The sequence below is a fragment of the Sus scrofa genome, chromosome 8, assembly GCF_000003025.6.
Source record: "Sus scrofa isolate TJ Tabasco breed Duroc chromosome 8, Sscrofa11.1, whole genome shotgun sequence".
NCBI classification, from domain to species: Eukaryota; Metazoa; Chordata; class Mammalia; order Artiodactyla; family Suidae; genus Sus; species Sus scrofa.
The window spans coordinates 5,403,664-5,429,448 of record NC_010450.4 but is presented as its reverse complement, the minus strand read 5'-3'; the positions used below and the strand labels follow the sequence as shown (position 1 = coordinate 5,429,448).

At 49.7% G+C, this 25,785-nt stretch overlaps 1 protein-coding gene across 1 annotated transcript in view; it reads left to right on the top strand.

Moving 5' to 3' along the window:
* The window catches only part of STK32B (serine/threonine kinase 32B), a 361,511-nt gene continuing 346,848 nt past the window's right edge, over positions 11,123-25,785 (top strand). Inside the window, exon 1 of the mRNA XM_021100993.1 lies at positions 11,123-11,308. Coding sequence (XP_020956652.1) covers positions 11,257-11,308 — 52 coding nt within the window. The 5' untranslated portion in view covers positions 11,123-11,256. The remainder of the gene's footprint in view (positions 11,309-25,785) is intronic.

Genomic DNA, 25,785 nt, shown 5'->3' with positions numbered 1-25,785 from the left:
CATCTTCTGTTTTAAAAAAGAAGGAAGGGACAAACAATACCAAAGATCGAGTGGTAGTCTTTGCCATGCAGCCTAATGCCTTCATTCTTTTGGTTTACAGATTAAGGAAACTGGAGAGCAGAAGTAGTTTGTCTGAGGTCACATGACAAGGCAGTGGAAGTAGAGCTTTTTAAGACCTCTCTCCTGCCTTCTAGTCACACACTCCATTTCAATACATGGTGCCTTTTAGTAAATTATTCTTATTACTCCTGCTCCATATGGCTTCTGCTTTCTGAGAGGATTTATTCTCCCTGATATGGACTATTCTACAGATTAGTGGTTCTTCCTCTTTTTGTTCAGAGGAAGGGGCATGCTCATGGAACTTTTTTATTTTATTTTTTTTCCAGGCTAGTGGTTGAATCAGAGCTACAGCTGCTGGCCTTTGCCACAGCCACAGCAACTCAGGATCTGAGCTGCACCTGTGAGCTACACCATAGCTTGCAGCAACACTGGATCCTTAACCCACTGAGCGGGGCCAGGGATCGAACCTGCATCTTCATGGATACTAGTTGGGTTTGTTTCTGCTGAGCCACAATGGGAACTCCTCATGGACCTTTTAGAGAAAGTATGAAAGTCTTTAACTCTTTCCCCAGAAACATATTCAAATGGGCACACATGTGCACACACACACACACACACACACAAAGTTCAAGGGCAGTGTGGAGTGTTCACCAGGACTCCCTTATGCACCTAAGAAAATCTGTCCACCCAGGGGAGATACAATGTAACACATTCCGTGGATGCTGATTTTGGCAGCTGGAGCTTGCCCCTGACCCAGTCTGTTTCATGTTACCGCTAGAATTCTCAGCAAACACTTCATCTCAGGTCACCATGGAGCCACTGCGCAAATTGTTTTAATGTAGGAACTAGGAGCTCAGAATTCCTGGGCTACTAAGTTCAAAACTATAAAATTGCCTCCAGGAAAGTTTTATCCCACCAAGAAAGGCAGAAACGCCCCACTAGGAGCAATGGATGGACCCTTATTTTGAGTGAGTGAGCGCACACACACACACACACACACACACACACTCACAAAGACTCTTAACAGTAAAAGGTTACTCTTGAAATCACTATTTTTTGAATCATCAGGGACCATCTGCTGTCTGAGTGAGCTGATTTTCAACAGCGAGCTGGCTGTGCAAACCCTTCCTTATTTTGGTGGGCCCCCAAACAGCCTGTATCATCTTTTTTTTTTTTTTTCTCTTTATAACGTACAACGCTGCCAAATGGAACATATTGAAAGAGCATGCAAGCAGACGGTATTTACTCTAAGTGAACCAGAATCAAGTTTTAAATAAAATAGGCTTAACAGAAAAGATAACAAAATCTGATCTAGCAGACTCTAAAAAAAAAAAAAAAAAAAATGGCTTGGCGCAGAAGACACCCTGCCCTGGAGAATTACACGAGCCTCTCCAGCCTGATCGTGTTACATAAAATTAAAGGTTACAGCCGCTGGGGTTTATGGCTCCAAATGCAAGTCTGGTGAACGCTTAATCATGTTCTCTGTGATAGGACCAGCGGCCCCAAGAATTGACTCATGAAGACTGAAATCGGAAAAAGCATCCCAGTTCTCATTTCTGTGCCTGTATCTGGGATTTGAAGTGTAACCCAGAATCACACACTCAATCCGTCATCGTCGGATTCATGGGAGAAGCCCTAGACCATAACGGCCGTGGTCAATCCATAGACAGCCTTCTGGAAAAGCCAGATGCGGTCAGGGCAGAGAGGCAGTTGCTTTCATCTCAGTTCTATCTTTGGCATATTGTTAGAAGGGCCACACAAAGCCTTACGTGCATGTGAGCCAGGCAAGAGGGTGAGACCTGGAGCTGGCTTCTTCTAGAATACACCTGAAACCAAGTTCAGCCATTCTCACTTAGGGCACTTGGCAACACTCCACACCATGTAGGAGGGGACGGGACAGGCTTACTTCAGAGTAATTCAGCCAGATTGTGCCAGGAGGACGTGACCTCTCCCTGCAGCCGCGATGAGTCCTGACTCGAGTTTCCGGAGGCTTCCAGCCTCAGCCACCTGCTTGTGAGAGCAGAGTGGGAGATGGCAGGTACCACCTTATCATCACCTGGAGAACTTCCCTGTTGAAAATGAATCTTGGCAAGGAGGGCAGCCCAAGGTAGGCTGGTCAGATTCAGTGTGTGACCCTGTCCCCAAGCTCCAGTGGGACAGTAGGTTTCTCATCTGTCTTCTGCTGGCAGTGGGCTTCGGACCATGACCCATCCACTGATGGCGCCTCTGTTCCAGGGTTTCCAGACAACACCTGGCAAGTCCTTGCTGTGAGTATTTTATGGAGCTGTAAGTAGGAAGAGTTAGGAACTGAGCCCTCTATGCGAAATGAAAACATCAGCTTGTACTTAGCTTTTAAGCATATACACTCTGTATCATTCTCAATCATGCCTGCAGAGTCACTTACGTTGCTGAAATCTCAGCTGCCTCTGTACACTGATGCCACACAGAAAGGCGGACACAGTTGGAGGAAACAGAAAAAGTAGCTTTCATTGCCAGGCAAAGAGGGAACACAGCAGGCTAGTGTCTCAAGGACAGTGCCCCCCTTAGAGGGGGTAGGGAGGAGCCTCACGGTGTTGGAGGAGTGGGCGTGATCAGCTCGTGGACATTTTCCTGATTGGTGGGTGGTGAGGTCATTGGGAATCAGCGCGTCATCAACCTTCTGGCTCCAACGGGTCTGGGGTCTACGCGCTTGTGGGCAGCAGAGAGTTACCTTCTTCCACCTGGTGGGGGCTTCAGCCCCTGCAAAATAGCTCCGAGGACATGGCTCAGAATATGACCTCCAGTCTTCGAGGGAGAACTAAAGGTCCTTGACTTTGTTAAATGCTAAACTATTATTATTTTGTCTTGCTTGACTGTTTTCCTTTTCCCCTGTATTTTCTCACTTCTCTGATTAAGTTGATTCTTGGACTAAAGATTTTCTATAGACAAAAGGCAGGCAGAGGACATGCCACTCCAGGAAGGCTCACAGGGTCCTGCTCAGTTACACTTCATCTCATAAATCGAGAGCTGCGGAACGAAGGATGGCTTTATTTTATTTTATTTTATTTTGTTTTATTTTAGGGCTGCACCTGTGGCATGAGGAGGTTCCCAGGCTAGGGGTCGAATTGGAGCTGTAGCTGCTGGCCTAAGCCACAGCCACAGCAACGCCAGATCTGAGCAGTGTGTGCAACCTACACCACTGCTCATGGCAACACAGGCTCCTTAACCCACTGCTCCAGGCCAGGGATTGAACCTGTGTCCTCATGGATGCTAGTCAAATTCATTTCTACTGAGCCTTGACGGGACCTCCACAAATGATGACTTTCAAGACTAGACAGCCCGCAGGGTGAGTTGGGCAGCCTTTTATCACACAAGGTGGCAGTGAAGTGGTTTTCTTAGTGCTCCTCCCCCAGTGTCTGACATGAAGTACAAGCTCAGAGCAGGTTCATTAAAGGACAAATGATGGCGAGGAAGCCTTTTACCAGAAGCAGTTCGGACACTACCTCTCACCAGGTTTTTATTGGGCCCACTTCTTGTGTGCGCCTCATGGCCGGTCGTAAACATGGATCAGCAGTTGCCAATATACCAGGGGCCGTGCTACCGACCTTCTCTGCACGTTCACGTTTAATCCTCACGTTCACGCCCCGACGACGACACACGCATCCCGTTTGCTGCCACTGATCATCTCTGTTCCTCCAGCCCTGCCCTCACGTGGCTCCCGGCACACCCCAGACTTTTGGTTTCTTCTTCTGCGCTGGTTCCTGCCTCTCCATCGCTCCTGTCCCTTTTTGTTGGTTCCCTAGCATGTGATGCCCGCATTGCCTTCCTCCCTGGTGCCTCCAGGAGGCTCCCCTCCCAACTCAGGGCTTTCCATGTCATTTCAGTGTTCTGAGGTCCCCTATGTACATTTCTGGCCTGATTTTCTCCCTAAATCTCAGACACACCTGCCCGGGAGCTGGTACACAGCTGCAGCAGACAAGTCCCCGAAGGACTCCGGATGTCTGCAAGTCCACTCTCATCCCCCTACTGCCACCCCCACCCCCAAATGCAGGCCTCTGGTCCCACCCACAGTGTCCCCCAACTTGGCTGAAGTCAATTGTTCCTTGTAGGTGCTCAAGCCCAAAGCTCCCAGTCATCTTGGGCTCCTCTTTTTCTCATCTCCTTCCACCCGTCTGTCCGAAAATCTCATGTGCCCACCTCCAGAATGTGCCCAGAACCTGATCAGATCTCCCTGCCACCTATGTCCTGTTGAGCCCACACGATGGCCCTCTCTTGCCTGGGTCGTTGCAATAGGTCCCAATCCAGTGTTCCTGCTTGTAGCTTGTCCTGCCCAGTCTCCTCTCAACGGGGTAGGAGGGATCCCTTCCCTTTCTTAATTTTTTTATCCGATTGAAGCAGCGTTGATATACGGTGCCGCGTTATGTCTGCTGTACAGCAAAGCGACTCTGTTATACACCCAGCTCTTCTGTTTCATAGTCTTTTCCATGATGGTTTATCTCAGGACATGGAAGAGAGTTCCCTGTGCTGTACCGCCCGGCTTGGGGTTGCTCCATCCTCTACCTCACAGGCTGCCTCCGCTAATCCCAAACTCCCAGTTAGAGCAGGATCCTTTTAAAACAGGCAGTCATGCCACTTTTCTGTTCGAAATTCTCCAAAGTGTCCCCATGTCTTCTCTTTTTTCATCTTTTAAAGTTTGCTTGAAGGATAGGTGGTTTACAATGTGGTGATAATTTCTGCTGTAATGATCACAAAGTGATTCCGTTATGCACACGTGCGGCCTTTCTCAGGTTCTTTTCGCAGACGGATTATCACAGGGCATCGGGTGGAGTTCCCTGCGCTGCACAGCAGGTCCGTTTCATTCAAATTAGAGCCCCAAGGGTTTGTTTTGTTTTTGTTTTCGTCTTTTCTAGGGCCACACCCGAGGCATATGGAGAGTCCCAGGCTAGGGGTCGAATTGGAGCTGTAGCTGCCAGCCTACACCACAGCCACAGCAATGCAAGATCCGAGCCGCATCTGCGACTTACACCACAGCTCATGGCAATGCCGTGTGAGGCCAGGGATCGAACCCGAAACCTCATGGTTCCTAGTTGGATTCGTTCGCTGAGCCGGGACGGAACTCCGAGAGCCCCGAGCTTTTGCAGTGTCTCCCAGGCCCTGGCCGATGGGGCTCACCACCCTTCTGGGCTGTATCTGCTTACCGACTTTCTCCCCCGACCCCGTGTCCCTTGCTGCTCTGAGCAAGCTGGCTGTGTGCCTGCCCTCGGGTCATTGCGCTCACAGGCCACCCTCTCTGCCTCTAATGCGTTCACGTGGGCATCCCTGAGGCCACCTCCCTCACTGCCTTCTGGATTTTCCTCTGATGTCTGCCCAACAAAGCTTCCTTAACTATTGTGCTTGAAAGTCCAGACGCCTGGTTGGTGGGACGGAGAATGGGTTCTAGTCCTGTTTCCCACCAAAGCCCCCATTTCTACGCATCCGAAAGCATCCTCATTCATTTTGTCAGTAAACATTTGTGAGCCCTGGTACCCACACTGAACTGGACCCTGGGGGCGCACAGATCACTGTACACCGCCCCGGCTTGTGGCTAACACGAGGGAGGGTGGATGTGGGGACAGTGCGGGCAGATAGCCTTGCTACTAGGTGGCTGTGGCCGATTGAATGGTGGCCGCCAATTAGTTATGTCCAAGTCCTAAGCCCCCCCCCCCGCCCCCACCTGTGAATATCATCTTGTTTGGAAAAAGAGTCTTTTTCCAAATAAGATGACTTAGGCAGTTAAGGATCTTCAGATGAGCTCATCCTGGGTTATCCAGGTGTGTCATAAATCCAGTACGTGTTCTCGTAAGAGACAAGACGTGTCCTTATAAGAGGAGATGACATAGGGGGACAGAAGGCCATGTGGACACAGCAGCGGGGATTGGAGCTCTGCAGCCTTAAGGCAGGGAGTGTCTGGAGCCACCAGAAGCTGGAAGAGCCTCCAGAGGGTGTGCATCTTGCGGTACCTTCATTTCAGACTTCTGGCCTCCACAACAGTGAAAAAATAGATTTCTGCTTTATTTATTTATTTATTATCTTGTTAGGGCTGTGCCCATGGCATATGGAAGCTTCCAGGCTAGGGATAGAATCACCACTGCCAGCCTACACCACAGCCACGGCAACACCAGGTCCGAGGTGCACCTGTGAGCTACACCGCAGCTTTCAGCAACACTGGATCCTTAACCCACTGTGCGGAGCCAGGGATCAAACCCACACTCTCATGGAAACTAGTGCTTCATTACCGCTGAGCCGCAGTGGGAACTCCCTATTTCTGCTGCTTTAAGCCACCCGGTTCTTGATACAGCAGCCATAGGAAGCTAATACAACAGTGGCATGAAGGACAAGCCATTTGACCCCCGGAGCCTCTTTTTCTCCATCTGTAAAATGGGGACATCCTAGCATCGCCCTCCTGTCACACAGTGCTGTAATAATGAACTCTGCAACATCTTACAAAAGCTGGGGTGGTTTAGTGTCCACAGACTTTTTTCCAAAATGAAAATATGTATTGTTGTTTTTACTGAGTTAACAAAATAATACAAAAATACTTTTTTTTTTTTTTTTTTTTTTTTTTTGTCTTTTGTCTTTTGTCTTCTTGTTGTTGTTGCTATTTCTTGGGCCGCTCCTGCGGCATATGGAGGTTCCCAGGCTAGGGGTCGAATCAGAGCTGTAGCCACCGGCCTACACCAGAGCCACAGCAACGCAGGATCCGAGCCGCGTCTGCAACTTATACCACAGCTCACGGCAATGCCGGATCGTTAACCCACTGAGAAAGGGCAGGGACCGAATCCGCAACCTCATGGTTCCTAGTCGGATTCGTTAACCACTGCGCCACGACGGGAACTCCCAAAAATACTTTTAAAAGACTATAAAAATAATCTGAATTTCACAACTCCAGAAATAGCCGCTATTGGGAGCTCCCTAGTGGGTCTACTGATTAGGACTTGGCACTTTCATTGCTACAGCCTGGGTTCAATCTTTGGTCTGGGAACTGAGATGCCACACCAAGCTGCTGCTCGCTGCCACCAAAAAAAAAAAGTTTACAGAAATTGACGCTCTTTCCAATGAACTTTCTTTCGGATCTGATATGTATGTTTAATTTGTAGATCTAAATCTCCACGGCTTTGCAACAATTTTACGTTGGCTTAACCTCTCTGTGCTTTTGTCTGGGTGTCTCTGTTAGTACAGGGGTGATGGTCCCGCCCAGCTGCTAGATCTGCTGTGAGGATTAAAAGGGGTGAGCCATCAACGGTAGTTAAATAACAGGCCAGCTCGGTATCTATAAATGGGGAGAGGATCGGGGAGGGGGTAGCCTGGAGAGCCGAGCTTCCTGCAAAGTGCTGGCATGGAGACTGGCATGCAGAGAGCATCCCATACGCAGGTGCTGCAGCTGCTATTCGGCCCACTCTGGCACTTGGGCACTGCACTCCTGTGCCCTGGGACATCCCCAGTGGCTTCTGCAGGTGCCCTTCTCTCTCCCTTGGGATTCTTAAAATTTTTTTTTGCTTTTTAGGGCTGCTCTTGTGGCATATGGAGGGTCCCAGGCTAGGGGTCGAATTGGAGCTGTAGCCGCCGGCCTACGCCACAGCAACGCGGGATCCAAGCCGTGTCTGTGACCTACACCACAGCTCATGGCAACGCCAGATCCTTAACCCGCTGAGCAAGGCTAGGGATTGAACCTGCAACCTCATGGTTCCTAGTCGGTTTTGTTTCCGCTGAGCCACAATGGGAGCTCCTCCCTTGGGACTTTGCATGGCTGCCGTCTCTTCTCCCTCCTGGTGGATTCCCCCTGGCCTCTCCTGCTCCTGTACCACCTCCCTCCTGCTGTCTCCCCTTCTGTTTCCTTGAAGGTGGTCCAGCAACAGGAAGAAAAAAATCTGACTAGTTTTGGATTTGTTTCTCTTACTTCCACCTTTGTATTCTGTTGCTTTTGTTACAAGTGAAGAATCTTGCCCAGAGCCTGAAATACACAGGATAGCCTATTCTGGAGGCTCTGACCTTTAAAAGTATAATACTTTTCCATTCAGAGAGAGATAAAAAGTTGCCAGCAGAGAATAACATTTGTCTGGTTGGAGATTTATGGGAACATTGTGACCGACTTACAGGACAGTTGCAAGAACAAAGGATCCAGGGGCAGCAACTGATCACACCCCCTCCCCTTTTAGTATAAAGGAAAAGCCTGAGTTCTATGTTGGGGAAGTGGGTTCTTGGGCCACTAACTAGTCCACCATCTTCTCAGTCTGCTGGCTTCCCATGTGAAGCGGGCATTTCAGCAGTCTCCCGATTTATTGGCCTGTCATGCAGTGAGCAGGCCCAGCGTGGACTCTGAACTTGGCCACAGTTCAGGGGCCTCTCCTCTGCCCTCAAACCTCCTTTTGCCCCTCCTCCCAATCAAAGTACCACCCACTCTGTGAGGGTTGCCCTCCTCCTGCATCACCCTTCTAAATGCCAACTTCATGAAAGCAGACCCTGTCTTACCATTGCTGGCTTTGTCTCCAGCACCCAGTCCAGGGCCTGGCCCACAGTAAGGGTTCAGAAAATGCTTGTTCACCAGAAAAGTCAGGGGAGGAACAGATCCCTGCGACTCCTTTCCAGGGGACCCTGCCCCTTCCCTGGCTCCCAGGGCTGGGACACGGGCCTCTTGTGTTCCCATAGCCGCCTGGGATTCCTTCCACACAGCACAAATCACAGTCACAGCCTTTGCACGCATGCCTGTTAACCGAATGTATGTATTCGTCAGCTCTTTCCGTGATGGCGCTGTGGCTCAACTCCCTCCCAACCTCAGTGGCTTACAAGAACACACATTTCTCTTGCTTATGTGCTTGTAGCTCTGCTTCATGCTACATGGGGGGTTCAGGTGTACCCCCTGGATCTCTCATTCTGGGAACAGAGGCCTCCTGGGGCCAGCCCTTCTCATGGTGAATGGCAAAGGGACAAGAGAGCTGAAATCTGTGACATCTAAGGTCGGCACCCAGAATTGGCACGTCGTCATCACTTCTCCCATGGACTACTGGCCAAAGTAAGTCCTACGGCAAGTTTCACATGAGTGGTGGCAAAGTAGGAAATGTCCCCGGCGAGCCATGTCACGGACAGGGAAAGAAGGAAGAGTTGTGAGTAAAATAGTACAATTTACATCACAGCTCATTCCTGAGGATGATAACCAATACCTGTGCTGTGCTTATTCTGTGCCAGGCGCCAACATCAATTCATTTATTTTGCGTAACAACCTGGGGGTGGGAGAACATTAGTATTCCCATTTTACAGATGAACAAACTGAGGCCAAGAAAGCTTAAGTAATTTACCCAAGTTAGCCTGCTGGAGAGTTGGCAAAGTGGGATGAGACCTGGGTGGAACAGGGCCCAGGGCCCATGCATGTCACCCTCTGTTCTCCTGTCTAGGGCTGTCTCTCATTTATCTTAGTGTGGTACATGGCTGGGAGTAGACTGGCCACTCCGTCGATACTTGCTGGCAGAATGAAAAGCAAGGAAGATTTATCCATCTTTTGGCACATGCCAGGCACTGCCACCCCCTTTTATAAATATTATCTTATGTAATCCTCATAGCAACGCTGGGGAGTTAACGGCAATCTCCCCATTTCACAGAAGAGAAATGGAAGGCAGGACACATAGAGCTTGTAGGTCGTAGAAACCGTTCTGGGACTGAGGCTGGCAGTCTGACCCCTGAGATCTATCTAGTGGTTTGAGCCTGTCCTGAAACTTGAGCTGTATGGGGCTGGCATCTGCTCAACTTCCCTTGTCTCTGGGAGTTGTCTTGCTGTTAAACAGAGAGACCTCCCTCCCACCCATCCCGCCCCTCTCGCCCACCGCGGCAAGAGAGAGACAGAGACTGAGAGACAGCTTGGGGGTAGGGGAGACCGGTTGGAGACATTAAAAGAACCACCACTTTCTACCGAAGCACAGACGGTAGCTTAAGGCGCCCAGCAGATGGCAGGATGTGGCCAGATTCCGGGCAGCCAGGCGCGCGGGGCGGGCAGGCGTGCACCTGCGGGTGCCCTGCTCAAGAGTCCGCGCTCGACCCAGGGGCCTCGGGGAACACCTGTCACTTCCCACCCTTGGTATCCCCGTTCCGGGTCCGGGCCCCCCGGCTCCTGTGGTCAGGGTCCCAGAACCGCCCTTAGTTCCATTTCAGGGGAACCCCGAGGCCCCGCGCGGCCACTCCTAGAGAGAATGGTCTGGGGCAAACCATGCCCCTTGGAGGACTCAGTTTCCCCTGTAGAATGAAAGGGTTAGATTGGGTCCAAGATGGTCCAGACTCTACTTTCACTCATAAAACCTTTCGAAGAACGTTAAGAGGAACTGCGTCCGTTGCAGAACCGGCAGACACACCACTGCCCAGGGCTCAGCCTGAGTGGGCAAATAAGACCAGTGCGTCGCCTCCAGCACCGACTAACCCCTGACCGAATGGCTCCCTTCCCCCGAACCTCAGTCTACCCGACTCTTCAATGGGCGACAACGAATTTTGTAACCGTTGAGTTGTTGAGAGATGACAAGGGCTTGTGCTTACAAAGCGCTCAGCTGAGGCCGGGCACACAGTAGGTGCTCACGATTCGCTTCCTGCCTGGAGGAAGCGCCCCGACCCCTACAGGCTGACCCTGCACTCAGCTCTGGCGGGTGCGGCTGGCAGGCGGCGACCGGCGCCCTCTCTTTCCCGGGACCCTTAGGGCTGCGCTCGGCCGCCGTGCCGGCCGCGCCCCCTCCTCCAGGCCGCCCCCGGGCTGCGCCCGCCCGCGCGCCCTTCTGCGCAGCCCCCGCCCCTTCCCTGCTTCCCCTCCTTCCCCTCCTTCTCCTCCAGTTCCTCCTCCTCCTCCTCCTCCACCTCCTCCTCCCGCGCCGCCGCCTCCGGTCTCTTGCAAGGAGCGCGGCTCGGTGGCCCCGGTGCCGGGAGCTCCCGGGTTCCGGGGCGGGCGCGGGGCGCAGCGGACCGCCGAGCGTGGCCGGGGCGCGGCGGGCACGGCGGGAGGGCGCCGCTCGGGAGGAGGGGGCGCGGCGGGCGCCGTTCCCGCCCCTGCGTGGCGCTCGGCCCCGCCGGCTCGGCGCGCGGCTGCAGCCTGGGCTGGGCGCTAGCCTCGCATCCCGCACCCTGCACCCCGCACCCCGCACCCCGCGCCCGGCATCCCGGCGGCCGGGCATGTAGGTGCGGTAGCAGCGGCAGCCGCCGCGGCGGAATATGGGCGGGAACCACTCCCACAAGCCCCCGGTGTTTGACGAGAATGAGGAAGGTAAGCGGGCGAGGGGCGCCCACCCCGCGCCGCCCCCGCGGGCATCGGCCGGGCACCCCTCCTCCCAGCCCCCTTGGCGGGTGCCGGGCGCGGGGCTTCTGCCGAGGCAGCAACCCCTCGGTGGGTGGGCGATGCCCCTTTGGGGCCGGGATGGTGCGGAGCGCGGGCGGGCAAGCGGCTTTCGAGAGGAGCGTGAACCCGAGGCTTCGCTTCGGGGATCCGGAGGGTTGAGCTGATTTCGGAGGCGAGTCTGGATGTGGTTCGGACTCGGGGGAAGCCCAGGTCTCCTTTAGAGCCCGAGGCTGAAGGCGGCGTCCGGTGTGTGTGTGTGTGTGTGTGTGTGTGTGTGTGTGTGTGTGTACTACGCACTTGGGCTTGCGCTCGGGCGGGTTCCCTGCTGCCCCCCTCCTTCGCCCGGGACAGCCTAAGGAAACTTTTCTTGGTTCAACTCCGTGGCTGGGCGGAAGGCGTCCCGCTCTTGGCAACCTCCCGGGTGGAAGAGTGATGTAGGCGGTCCAACCTCATCTCAACTCCAGAACCAGGGTTCCTGGCGGCGCAGGTGGGGAGAGCTCGGTATTTGGACCAGCAGAACCCCCTTTCCAGCGCTGTGCGTCCGTGGGGAACTGTCTTAGCCTCTCTGAAACCTTGGTTTCTTCACGGAGGGGATGAGATTTAGGATAACGCCCACGACCTTAGAGGTTGTTTGCAGCCTAACTGTTGGTAACCCTTGGGAAAAGTGCCTTGTAAACATAATCAGGACATAGCGCTGCACAGAGTGTTGGTTATCTGTTAACTCTTTGCCTCTAAAAAGCTCGGTTTCCCATTGTGCTGGTGTCCTCCAGTATCCACGATGCCCCAATAAAAGCTAGGACTACTGCGCGTATCCCATGTACCAGGCACTGTTCTGGGGCTTTTTAATGTGTCCACTCACGGCCCACAGCAGCCTTATGAGATGGGTGCCTTTGCTGTTGCATCTTGCAGTTGAAGAAAGGGCTGTGCACTGCTCAGAGCTAGCTTTGGGGCTGGGGAGCCTGCCCCCCGGAGGCCGTGCTTCTCGTGCCCAGGTGTGGCAGCTTAGTGGGCAAGGTCGTAGTCTCTAGATCTACCCAGGCTGTGAGTGGTAGTGCGGCGGTTCCTCTCAAAAGAATACCTGAATGCAGTCAGGGTAAGGAAGTGAGTCAGGCCCCTTTGGCCCTTTCTTGAAGGACTTCCTGGTCTGTGGCCCTGAATCATCAAGGATCATTTGTGTTCAGCCCGGAGCGCAGGCAGGTGGAAAGCCAGGAGTGGACCACAGGTAGACAGGTGGGTGGTGGAGGCTCTTGTGTTTCCCAGGAAGCATTTGGACTCCATGTAGCCGAAGTCTTCCCCAGCCAAGTTCACAGTGACCCCCAACTGCTCTATGGAAGTCAAAGCCATCTTGATCCTGAAATCACTGTTTAAGTGTGTGCCCTGCTCTGGGACACCCCTGCTTTGGGTGGATATGGGTCAGGCTTCTTCCTTTTTTATTTTTTTCTTCCTGGGCCGCACCTGAAGCATATGGAGGTTCCCAGGCTAGGGGTTAAATCGCATTGGAGCTGGAGCTACACCACAGCCACGGCAACAGGGGATCCTTAACCCACTGAGTGAGGCCAGGGATCGAACCTGCGTCCTCATGGATGCCAGTCAGATTCGTCTCCACCGAGCCAGGACAGGAACTCCAGCTCGTCCCTTTTGGAGCATTGCTCAGACCCTACAAGAAGCTACACTCATCCACAGATGGAGAGGATGACTTGGGCCGGAAACTTTCTATTTTCAACAAGGCAAAGGTTTCCTGTCTATTTTGGGGAAGGGACTCTCAGGCTGCTGTAACAAGATACTACAGATGCAGAATTTGCAGACTTTGAAGATACCATAAACAACAGAATTTGTTGGGGGTGGTGGTGGCTTACACGACAGAAACTTCTTTTCTCACTGTTTTGGAGGCTGGAAGTCCAAGATCAAGATGCCGTCAGGTTTTTTTGTTGTTCGTTTTTTTTTTTTTTTTTTTTTTTTTCCCCCTTTCTGATGCATTCTCTCTTCTTGGCTTGCAGACACAGCCTTTCTGCTTGGGTCCTCACGGGGCCTTTTCCCATGTGCTCAAGGAGTTGGGCATCTCTGGTGGTTCTTCCTTTTCTTCTTCTTTGCTTTTCAGTCTTTTTAGGGCCACACCTGTGGCAACTGGAAGTTCCCAGGCCAGGGTTCAATCAGACCTGCAGCTGCCGGCCTACACCACAGCCACAGCAACGCAGGATCTGAGCCATATCTTTGACCTACACCACAGCTCACGGCAACACCGGATCCTTAACCCACTGAATGAGGCCAGGGATCAAACCTGCGTCCTCACAGATGCTAATTGGGTTCGTGACGGCTGAGCCACGGGTGGAACTCCCTTCCTCTTCTTATAGGAACGCCAGTCCACAGTGGAAACGAATCTGATTAGGAACCATGAGGTTGTGGGTTCGATCCCTGGCCTTGCTCAGGGGGCTAAGGATTGGCATTGCTGTGAGCTGTGGTGTAGGTCACAGATTCAGCTCAGATTCCACGTTGCTGTGGCTGTGGTGTAGATCGGTAGCTACAGCTCTGATTCGACCCTTAGCCTGGGAGCCTCCATATGCTGCGGGTGTGACCCTTAAAAGACAAAAAAGACAAAAAAAAAAAAAAAAAAGAACGCCAGTCCCATAGGATTAGGGCCCAACCTTGTGACCTCACCGAACATTAATTATCTCCTTAAAGCCCCATCTCCAGATATAGTTGTGTCGGAGGTTGGAATTTCAACATCTGAAGTTTGGAGCGGTAACAGTTCAGCCCATAACAGAATCCTTTGATGAAAGCCATGGGCTCCTTTCCTGGGAGAAAGCGCAGGCTTATCCATCACCCACAGTTTTAGAAGTTGGTGGTACCAGCCCAGGTCAAAGGTCTTGCTTTCGGTAACTTTCTTTTTTTCTTTTTCTTTTTTTTAAAATCTTTTTAGGGCTGTACCTGCAGCATATGGAGGTTCCCAGGCTAGAGGTCAAATTGGAGCTGCAGCTGCCGGCCTACACCAGAGCCACAGGCACGCCAGATCTGAGCTGCATCTGTGACCTACACCACAGCTCACGGCGACACTGGCTCCTTCGCCCACTGAGTGAGGCCAGGGATTGAACCTGCGTCCTCGTGGATGCTAGTCAGATTCATTTCCACTGAGCCACGGCGGGAACTCCTAGTTTTCTTAAAATTTGCCTCCTTTATGTGGACAACTATCTCTATTCTTCATCCCAGAAAAGATGCTGTCACGTATTTATTGGCGAAATAGTTGTACCTGCATAGCCGGCCTTTGGATTTGCCTGCTGTTGTTCCTCATTCCAAAAGTGGTCAGGCTCAAGGTCAAGCTCCTGTTTTGGGGCAGGTTGAAATACAAGGTTAGAACGCTCCTCATTTTGCCGGCTTCCAGCTCAGTGACACATTAACTTGTTTGATTTTGCCAGCGTATTTCTCAATACTTGTGCCGGTGAAACACTGCTGTTTGCTGCCGGTTGATTCATTTATTCCATAGGCATTTACCAACCATCTTTTCTGCACCCACCCCTGTGCTGGGCAGCAGGAGTGTGGAGACGGTGAAGGCCACATTCTAAGCCTCAGGGAGCTCACAGAGCAGATAAACAGCCAGGACCCTGCAGAGAACTCAGGGGACTGGGGGACCCTAGAGGAGGGGCCCTAACCTTGGAGCAGGGAGGAGGGGCCAGGAAAGACTTCCTCTTGGACGAAGTGTAAGAAATGCGAAGAGGTCCCAGGAAGGGGAGGTTGGGTCCCGAGGAAAGAGAGGAAGGGTGTTTCAGAGAGAGGGAACAGAATGTACAAAGGCAGGTGGTAAGGAGTCAGCATGGCTCGTTGGGGAGATGGTGGAGGTCTTGGTTCTCCTGGAGGGGGGAGGGGGAGGCTAGAAGCTGCAGGAGGTGAACTCTGGGTGCTGGGCTGGCCGTAAAGGGCCCAGGGACTGTGTGGTTGGAATTGACCTTATGGACATCTGTACTCAGAGAAGGATTTTAAGCGGGGTGTGTGTGTGTGTGTGTGTGTGTGTGTGGGTGTGTGTGTGTGTGTGAGACATGATCTTGTGCCTGAACACGCTCCCCCGAACTAGAGCTGTTGCGTGGCTGAAGAGGCAGACACATACCAGAGCAGCACAGATCCGGTTTGTGAGTAAGTTAAAGCCCAGCGAGAGCTGAAAATTTGCTCTTGTGTACTTGTACCGTAACCATCTCCATTCTGACGGCAGAAGTGTAATTTGCATCCGGATAAGATTAACCACACCTGTAATTTACAGATGCATGTGTGGACTCCTTTTCACACTTGACAGGGAATCATTATGGCAACTCAGCGGGGGGTCGAGGGGGGGGGTCTCAGCATCTGCGTTTTACCAGAGAGTTTACAGAGGACCCCAGGCAAACTGCCTGGGTCCGGGGCCTGTGTGTGGATGAGCCGGGGCTCAGCCCCAGGCCTGTTTACCTCCAGAGTCTGGTACCTAACACTGTTCCCTGGGCCGCCTCTGGGCCTCTGGGAACATTGCCCTCTCCCAGATGTGCAGGACCACGCCGGATGGGGCTGGCACACAGATCAGGCGCCGATGGAGGTCTCTTTATTGGAGCCTCTGTAGGAAGATTGTCATAGGACATCCTGAAAGCACCTGAGCTGTGCAATCATGAGCCATCATCTTCAAAAAACATTTGTTGAGCCGTCGCATCATAATATAAGTTCTGGGAATGAAAGCAAAATCATCTCCCATTCCGAATTGGTGTCAAAATCGTTTTTCAGTTGTTTTTTTTATTCCTCTTCCTGTCCTTATCTCTGTCTAGACATTTTTATGTAAGTGTATGCTTGCCACAAATACAATGATTGCTGCTTTGAGCCTCATATTGGAACTCATTTATGTAGCTATCCTGTCTTCAAAATTAATATTTTAATGGGATGGAGGTGGAACCATCCTAATTGACTTAAATGTCTTCTTGCCGTTAGACATGGAGGCTGTTTTCCGTGTTTCATCTTTATAAGCAAAGTTGCTTGAAAAATTTATGCATAAAGCATTTCTTGTCTTTTAAGTGAATGCCTTAAAATGAGGACCATGGCGTGTGATTATTGGATCAGAAAGATCGAATACTTTTTAGGATTCCAGAAACATGCTCCTAAATTATTTCCAAAGGGTTTGTTATCAGTATTTTATCACTTTGTGGCCTGCACCCGCACTGGAGGGTATGGATTTCACAACCTTAGAACCAGCTCTGGGTGTTCTCAGTTTAGACTGTCGTGCGTTAAAGGGACATTTTTAAAAAAGTGTTAAAAAAAGACGTGGTATTTCTGTATTATTATTGGGCCAGGTAACTTCATGTGCAACCTAGACCACGAAGGCATCTTCTTGGTTGAAATAAATATACAACAAAAGGTGTCTTCCTCCAGGCATTCAGATAACAAAGGCAATAAAAAAAAAAAATCACTTCCCAAAGTTACACTCAGGCTTCCCTTAGAGACAGGTTTTTAAATCCGGGGTGTCCTTGTCGTCGTGATTCGCAGAGTGGCTGAAATCTGGAATGTCGCAGGATTGACATCCAGCTTTGTCTCAACTTTTTAGAACGTCGGGCAAGCTCCCGCACGTTCTGCATTGCTTTCCGTATTCGTACCAGTTGTGGCGTTTGCAAAAGTTAGAAACCAAAAATATTCTGGGAAAGCGGAGGGTTGCTTGGAACGAGGTTTGCTCTCATGGGTAGAACAGATACGGAGATGGACCCTTAAAGGGATGCTGGGCGAGGCCTTGGGTTTATGGGCTGTGTCCACATGTGTATCAGGCGTGTTTGTGTCCAACGCAGGCGTTTGGGAGGGAAGCCTTAGGTTTTAAGATCTACTCCTCCTTTGAAAATTCATTTTGGTCTGTCTTGCACGTGGGGGATTCAGAAAATGGCCATAAATCAATCTGAGATGGTTCAGTAGAAATGAATTGTAGGCTATGCACTTATACCTTTCAAACCTCATGGAAAATAGGTGCGGATTTCATAAAGATAAACCATGTGTCATCTTTGATAAAGTCATCTGTATAAAGTCATAAATATGTACACACACTGTTGTATTTCGTTGAGTCTAAGGCACACTTTTTTTTTTTTTTTTGCTTTTTTAGGGCCATACCTGCGGCACATAGAAGCTCCCAGGCTAGGGGTTGAATCAGAGCTGCAGGTGTTGGCCTGGGCCACAGCCACTGCCACGTGGGATCCTTCACCCACTGAATAGGGGTTAAGGATCGAACCTGAGTCTTCATGGATACTAGTTGGTCTAGTTTCTGCTGAGCCACAAGGGGAACTCCAAGGCACACTGTTACAAAGTTTCTGAGGTCGGCATGTGCTTCGTGAACGCTGCTGGTCACCGTGGTTTTTGTGATGTCGTTTTATTGTTTGCATGTGCTCACAGCTGTTTGTATGAGCATGATACACAGTAGGTCTAACAGGGCTCTTTCAAGGGGTGAGAAAGAATCGCACTATAGCTGAACCGGCGGCTTGCGTTCTTCTTGGTGGTTCATGAAGTAACCAAAGAAAAGCCTTTGAAGTATTGGCCTGTCAGCCTCCTTCAGCTGCACGTGATGGAGAAGCAACATGAGCTCTTTTGAAAGGAGTTCATTGGCTCTGGCCACGTCGCAGCACCTTCACCACCTCCCTTGTGGCCCAAGCCGGGGGCAGCCGCCTTGCTTAGGTTTTTACAATAACTTCCTTCACTGGTCTCCTTACTGGGCCCCTCTCCCTTCCATGCAGCAGCCAGAGGGATGCTGCTAAAATGGGCATCAATTTTTCCTGCATTTGTCATTTCCTAAAGAGCCACCAGCTCCTTAAAGTAGGGATGTGGTGTGATTTCTCCACGGCTGTGATCCCAAGGCCTAAACGAACACCTGCAACATAATAGATGCCCAAGAAATGTTTGGTGGTGAATGAATGAATGGATAAAGGCAGGTGTAGGTCTCATCAGCTGCGGTTGGAACCAGGGTCCTGAATAATAATAATCTCATCAGGAATCTTCCTCCTTGGCGTCTCTCCCCTGTGTGGCTCCGAGCAGGCTCCCGTCTCACGGGGCCCTTCCTGCCCCCAGGCTCGCAGCCTCACAGCTCTGAGTGTGGGAAAGGGAGCCTCTATTTTACTGTCATTGCAGAAAGCCGCTCAGGGTTTGTTCTGATGGGTTCTGATGAAATCTTGGGCCATTCTTCAACCAAGGGCAGTGACCAGCCTGGGTTGTGCCCATCCTTGGATTCAGGGGGTGGACTTGGCTTCCCTTGAAGCATTTGGACTAAGAAGCTACGTGAAGAATATTCTCCAGGAACACCAGAGCATCAGCAGAGGAAGGGAAGTGAACACTGGGGCAGGCAGGTAAAAAACAGAAGTGTCTGTTGGAGGCTTTTACTTTTTTTCTTTTTGGTCTCTGTAGGGTCGCACCCGAAGCATATGGAAGCTCCCAGGCTAGGGTTGAATCGGAGCTGCAGCTCCCAGCCTACACCACAGCCATGGCAATGCTGGATCCTTAACCCACTGAGCAGGGCCAGGGATCGAACCCGCATCCTCATGGATACCAGTTGGGTTTGTTACCGCTAAGCCATGATGGGAACTCCTGCTCCAGCCTTATTTTGTGTTCCTGGAAACATAATATGAGAAACTTTGGCTTATCATCTTTAATTGTTTGTTTGGTTCTATGTCCACTTCAGCCCTAGGCTGCGACTTCCCAAGGATCAGCAATTCTTCCATTTTCGCCTTTGTGTCTGCAAGGCCTAGAACAGGGCCAGTGAAGGCCTATAGCAGCTCTTGGTTGAATGAGAGATAAAATGAATCACTTAATTGGGGGGGTCAGTCCCTTACATTCCTCGGGGCTCAGAAGCTACGGAGGAACACATGCAGAACTTTCAAGACGTATTACTGGTCAAGCCAGTTTCAAGAACTGACTTGGATTTGGGTCCACAATGAATGGCCTTTCTGTTCTTGTCCTTTTTTTTTTTTTTTTTTTTTTCTTTTGTCTTTTTAGGACCATGCCCATGGCATATGGAGGTTCCTAGGCTAGGGGTCGACTCGGAACTGCAGCTGCTGGCCTACACCACAGCCACAGTAATGCCGGATGCTTAACCCACAGGGATCGAACATGTGTCCTCATGGATGCTAGTTGGGTTCATTAACCATGGAGCCACAAAGGGAACTCCCTTGACCCTTAATTTTGATTTAGAGACTTACCTTGGCAGACAACTGAAGTCTGAAAAGTGGGCTCTGGGGGCTGTGAGTCCCCGCTGAAGAGAACCCCCAAGAAATTTCCAAAAAATGGCAATGCGTGATCATCAATGGATTTCAGACTCTTGTATGTCACGATTTGAGAGAGAAGGCAGAGCTCTCCTCTGCTGCTTTCTGGGTAGGACGGAATTGCAGTTTTATGGGACATCAGAAGGGTGGCGAGAGGGGACCCGGCTCTCAATGTGCGCTGGAGTGGATACGGTGTTAGGATGGCCACAGGGCTTTGTTGAGTCTTGAGGGAGGGGTCTAAGTGCCTTGAGAGGAAAAACCATCGGTGCTTTAGGAGGGTCATAGGGCACAAGCTGGCACTGAGCTGCAGCATTTTCCTGAGAGAACTGGAAGGAACAAAATATTCTTAGCCAGACTCCGTTATCTCAAATCTGGGCTCTGAGCAACTGCAAACAGAGACAGGGAAAGTCTTCTGCAAAGAGCAGTGTGGGCCCGACACCCTGAAGGGATTTGCTCCTGCAGCCACCAGCAGGAGGGCACAGTTCAGGGGACCAGGGGAGCATGGCACACCAGCACTGCCCAGGAAGAGGAAAGTCAGGCTTACTAGCCTGAGGTCATTCTCTTAGCCAGAGCCCGTCAAGGAAAATTGGAGACTGACGTTGTTACTGATCCTGGACTTGAACTCCTTTCAGCCCTTGGTTTTTATGGCCTCCCTGGGGTGTCCTCAGTCCCTGGGGATTTGGGCCTCTGGTTCATCTCCCGGAAGTTCTCCATCTGTGAAGTCAGATGTGTAAATGTCCCATCCGCTCAATGTGGGACGTAACCACTGTTCCCCCATATCCTGTCCCTGTTTATTTCCATGCAGACAAGAAAATCATCCTTCCCTGGCCCCTCGAGGTCATGTGGGACCATGCGACATGCCTTGGCCAGTGCCAGCAGAGGCGATGTGTGTCACATCTTAGAGAAAGTATTTAAGAACCAGATGTGGCTTCCTGTTTCTCTAGCTCTGCGCAGCTGCAGTGTTTGGGATGTGGGACTCTCCCCTGGTTCCCAGAGTGACTACAGTGTGGCCTGGATGCCACCTGCTACCCGCCAAGCTGAGCTGGGACATGGCATCAGTGAGAAACTTGTTTAAAGTCACTGATTTGGGGCTGTTTGTGACTGCAGCATAACACAGCCTATCCTGGTTGGCACCCTGACCAAAACTAGCCCTCCCTCAAGAAAAAAGCATGCACTCTTTTACAATTAATCACTATGGTAGCTGTATTGTTATTATAGACAGCCTTCTCATACTAGTCTCCTATGCTAATTTTCTGGGAGTTTTTATTATCAACGAAGGTTGAATTTAAGTCAATGATTTTTCTCCGTCTATTGAGATAATATATGGTTTTTCTCTTCTCTGACGAGGTGAAGAATGACATTTTTAGAATATTCTAAAATACTAAATCAACCTTTCATTCTTGGCATAACCCCACTTTCATGATTGGATGTATTATATTTGATTTGCTAGTATCTTGCTTATGAATTTTTCACAAGTGGATGTTATGAACAAATGTCAGGGCCTTGGAAACTTAGGTAAAATAACTACTTTGAAAAACACAACTTACCAAAAATCATACAAGGAGAATTTAGATATTAGGGTAATTCTACATCTACCAAAGAACTGAATCTGTAATAAAAACTTTCATGTGAAGGGCAGTCTAGCCCAGATGTCTTCATAGGTGAATTGCCCCAAATGTTTGAAATAATAGTAATAAAAACAGTAAGACTCCTTCACAAGCTCCTCCGGAGAAGAGCAAGAAAGAGCATACTTTTCGTATCTTTATTAGGTCTTTGAGTCAAGGTTACGCTGACCTCATTAAAAGATTTTGGAGGCGTACCATTTCTTAGAATTCTCTCTAAGCGTTTGTGTAGGGCTGTGTATGGTCCAGCCGTTCAAGATGGCTGCGCTCTTGCTCTCTGTCCATCCCCTGCTGGACACCCCATGCACATGGTTGACGTCCCCATGACCTTGTCCCAGGCCCCAGCTAGTGACGGGTTATCAGAGGGGCAGTGGTTTCCTTGGTCATGAATGAGCCAACCTGATGTAATTTCTCCAATAACTGGCAGTCTCCCCTTCCCCCACCCCCATCCCCCTCTAGGACTTGCTTTAGATGTGAAAGCTCCCCAGTCCATTAAACCATTTATATCTGTCGCTTACTCTCTCTTTGGGCCTGAAGCTGGACAAGCACGGAGCCTTGTAGGGCTGTGGGTTCCAGCCCAACAGATTTTTATTTCTCTCTTTCAGTGGATTGGTGTTGTGGTCACTGTAGGATCTCTAGTGAGATCTTCTTTTTCAATTCTGCTTCTGGGAATTTGTGTTTCCTCTGTTTTTTTGATTGGTCTTGCTTGGGTGTATCAGTTTTACAAATTTAAAAATAGCCTTGATTTCGTTAACTTTTATTTTTGGGCTAGTGAGGCACTGATGTAGGATCTCATTTTATTTTTCTCCTGTGTGCTTTGTGGGGTAACTTACTGTTTCTGGATTTTTGAAATAGAATCTTAGGTCATTGATTGTATTTTCTCATAGAGTCTGCCCTTTATGTCTTCCTTACTTAGAAGTTTCCACTGAACTTCTTTTCATTCCGTCTAAAATATTTTCTTTAGCCTTCCCTTTAGTGTATGCCTTCTGGTGACAAATCTCACTTTCTGTTTGTCTGGAAATGTCTTTATTTAAACTGTATTTGTGAATGATTATGTTTCTGGGTATCAAATTCTATGTCGGCAGCTTCTTCTTTCAGGATTTTACAGGAATAGAATCATTTCTATTGTCTTGTGGCTTTCATTGTTTCTGATGAAAAGACAGCTGTCAGTACTGTTTTTTGCTCCTTTTTCTTAAATTAAAAAAATTTTTTAAATTTTTTGCTCCTTTTATGTGACTATGTTTTGCTTGTCTAGCTGACCTTTAAGATTTTATATTGTGTTTTCAGAAATTCAGTTACGATGTGCATAGGTCTGGTATGCCAGCTATTATGGCTCTTGCTTCTTCTTCTTTTTTTTTTGGCTGCACCTGTGACATGTGGAAGTTCCTGGGCCAGGAATTGAACCCACACCACAGCAGTGACCCAAGCCAATGCAGGGACAGTGCTGGGTCCTTAACCCACTGAGCTCCTGGGAAACTCTACGTGGTTCTCGCTTTTTGCAGCTGTGCCCGAGTGGCATTGTTAGTGTTGCAGGATTCTTATTTGTCTTCTAATATCATTTCTGACTTTTTCTCCTTCCCTTCACATTATCACAAACTGCACAGGTATTAGACCTTATCACTGTGCCCCAGTGGCTCTGACAATATTTCTGTATTTAAAAAAATCTTTCGCTTCTCTTTGTTCTTAGTCTGAAGTTTTTTCTTTTAGCCTGTTCCTTTTGTAATCACTTTGGGTCTGTCTCTCTGCTGTGAAGTGTGACTTCCCAGTTCTAAATATTAATTATTGCATTGTTCAGTTCCAGAATCACCATTTGGTTCTCTCTTACAGCTTCCACCTCTGCTGAAAGTCTCAAAACTTGCTTCTTTTTTTTTTTTTTTTTTTGTCTTTTTGCCATTTCTAGGGCCGCTTCTGTAGCATATGGAGGTTCCCAGGCTAGGGGTCGAATCGGAGCTGTAGCCACTGGCCTACGCCAGAGCCACAGCAAAGCAGGATCCAAGCCGTGCCTGCGACCTACACCACAGCTCACGGCAACGACAGATCCTTAACCCATTGAGCAAGGCCAGGGACTGAACCTGCAACCTCATGGTTCCTAGTCGGATTCGTTAACCACTGCGCCACGACAGGAACTCCAAAACTTGCTTCTTAACTATGTAAACATATCGATGCCATTTACTTAGAAGATTGTTTGATAATGCCATGATTTGGTAACCTTCTATTTTTGTTATCATGTTATCAAGTGTTTCCTTTGAGGCATCTCTTGTTGTCTCATTTGCTTTTTTTTTTTTTTTTTTTTTTTTTTTTTTTTAATTACAGGCCGGGCATCATTTAGGAAACAGAGTAGAGCTAATTCGAGGCATTGGATGATGTTATGTTTGCTCAGAAAGGCCTTCCTTTTGCTTTTTGTAGGCGGCTATGTTGGAGTGCCAGGAACTGCTTTTCATCCCAGTCTGCACAGAGATTGAGATGATTACACGGGCTGCGAGGACCGTTTTAATCCATTTCACACTCACTCCTGGAACGAAGCCCTTTGCTGTCCTTTTGGGAAGCGTGGGGTGTACCAAGCCTCTTCTGCTTTGGACGCCTCTGGCTTTGACTCTGTGTTCTGTCCCTCTGGTCTGTTAGGGCTTCCAAACATTGCTCGGCTTCTCGGCCTCCTGAGAGCTGCTTTCAGAGTTGGCAGATGCCACATGGGGAAGCGTGACCCCACGGCTGGACTCATCTCTTTGGGGCTTCCCTTTTCCATAGCTACTCACCTTGCAGCCCCTCACTCCTTTGAGAGCTCAGTGAGTCCTTCAGATCGATTTTCAAAAATATATTTTGGGAGCTTCTGTTGTGGCTCAGTGGTTAACGAATCCGACTAGGAACCATGAGGTTGCGGGTTCGATCCCTGGCCTCGCTCAGTGGGTTAAGGATCTGGCATTGCCATGAGCTGTGGGGCAGGTCGCAGATGTGGCTCGGATCTGGCGTTGCTGTGGCTCTGGCCTAGGCCCGTGATAACAGCTCCGATTCGACCCCTAGCCTGGGAACCTCCATCTGCCGCAGGTGCAGCCCTAAAAAAAGACAAAGGACAAAAAAAAAAAAAATGTTTTGTACAGGTATTCTAGTTGTGATTGCAAGAAGGCTGACCATGAACACTCTAGCTGACCAGAAGCAGAAGCCCTCTCCCCAGTGTTTATCCGGGCAAGGTGCTTTTCTCTTTAAACAGTAAGCTCTCCCTGGTACCTGTCTGTCCCTACGTCTGCCACCCAGCACGGCTCACTTTCACAGCCAGCCTTCCTGAAAACCCAGCCTTCACTTCCTGATAACTCGTTCCTCGACTCCCTATAACTGGCTTCATCATTTCAGCGAAATTGCTCTCACTTAGGTCACAGTGATCCTTTGGTTCTGAAAACTAGCACGCAACTCTAAGTCTTTTCTTTCTTGGAAATGAGAACATGAGCTCACCCCATGAATTCATGAAGCAATGGCGCCCACCCAGGTCTTTGGAAGCGCCCTGGACCTGCCTCTCCGATGCCACCCCCTTTCCCATGCTGTCTCATTTTCTAACCATGCGTTTAGTTGTTATTTCTTTGTGAAATTTATAAAAATGGTACATGTTATGTATCTTTCTGTAATTCGCTGTTTTTGCTTAAGATTGAGTTCCTAAGATTCATTCTTGCTGCTGTGTATAGCTGTTCTCGCTTCCTTTTTCACTAGTGTATAATGTTCCGTCGTGTGACTGTACCATGCATTGTACCCTTCCTTTGGACAGTGGCCATTTGCAGTCATTGTAGTTTTAACTATTATGAACAATGCCACCATGAACCCTTTTGTATATCGCTTCTGGTGCATATATGCACGAGTTTCTCTAGGATATATACCCGTAGGAGAAGGGCTGGGTCATGGACTGTTCAACGTTGTCAGGTAATGGCAAATGGTTTTCCAAAGTGGTTGTGCCAATTTACACTCTGACAAGCCGTGCATGGACACGGCCACCGCTCTCCCTCAGCATTGGTCTAAAGAAATAGCAAGTCCTTACATGAAAGCCAGAGGTGCCATTTAAAATTTTCTCGTAGTGACATCAGAAAGGTAAAAATCCGGATGAAAGCAATAATACATTTTATTTAACCTAATATACTTCAAATATTATTTCAGTGTCAAAATTATGGAGCTCTTTTACATCCTTTTCTTCACACTAAGCCTTTGAAACTGGTGAGTATTTTACAAGTCGCCTGCATCTTAATTTGGAGTAGCCACGTGTGGCTTGTGGCTACCCGGCAGGACCCCAAACCCTTACTTCCTTGCCAATGTTCAGTGCCATGGACTTTTTTGTGTTTGCCTGTCGAAAGATCATACAGTGGCATCATATCTTTCTTATTTATTTATTTTGGTCTTTTTGTCTTTTTTAGAGCCGAACCTGCGGCAGGCATATGGAGGTTCCCAGGCTAGGGGTCCAATGGGAGCTGTAGCCACCAGCCTACGCCACAGACACAGCAATGCCAGATCTGAGCCGCATCTGCAACCTACATCATAGCTCACGACCACGCCAGATCCTTAACCCACTGAGTGAGGCCAG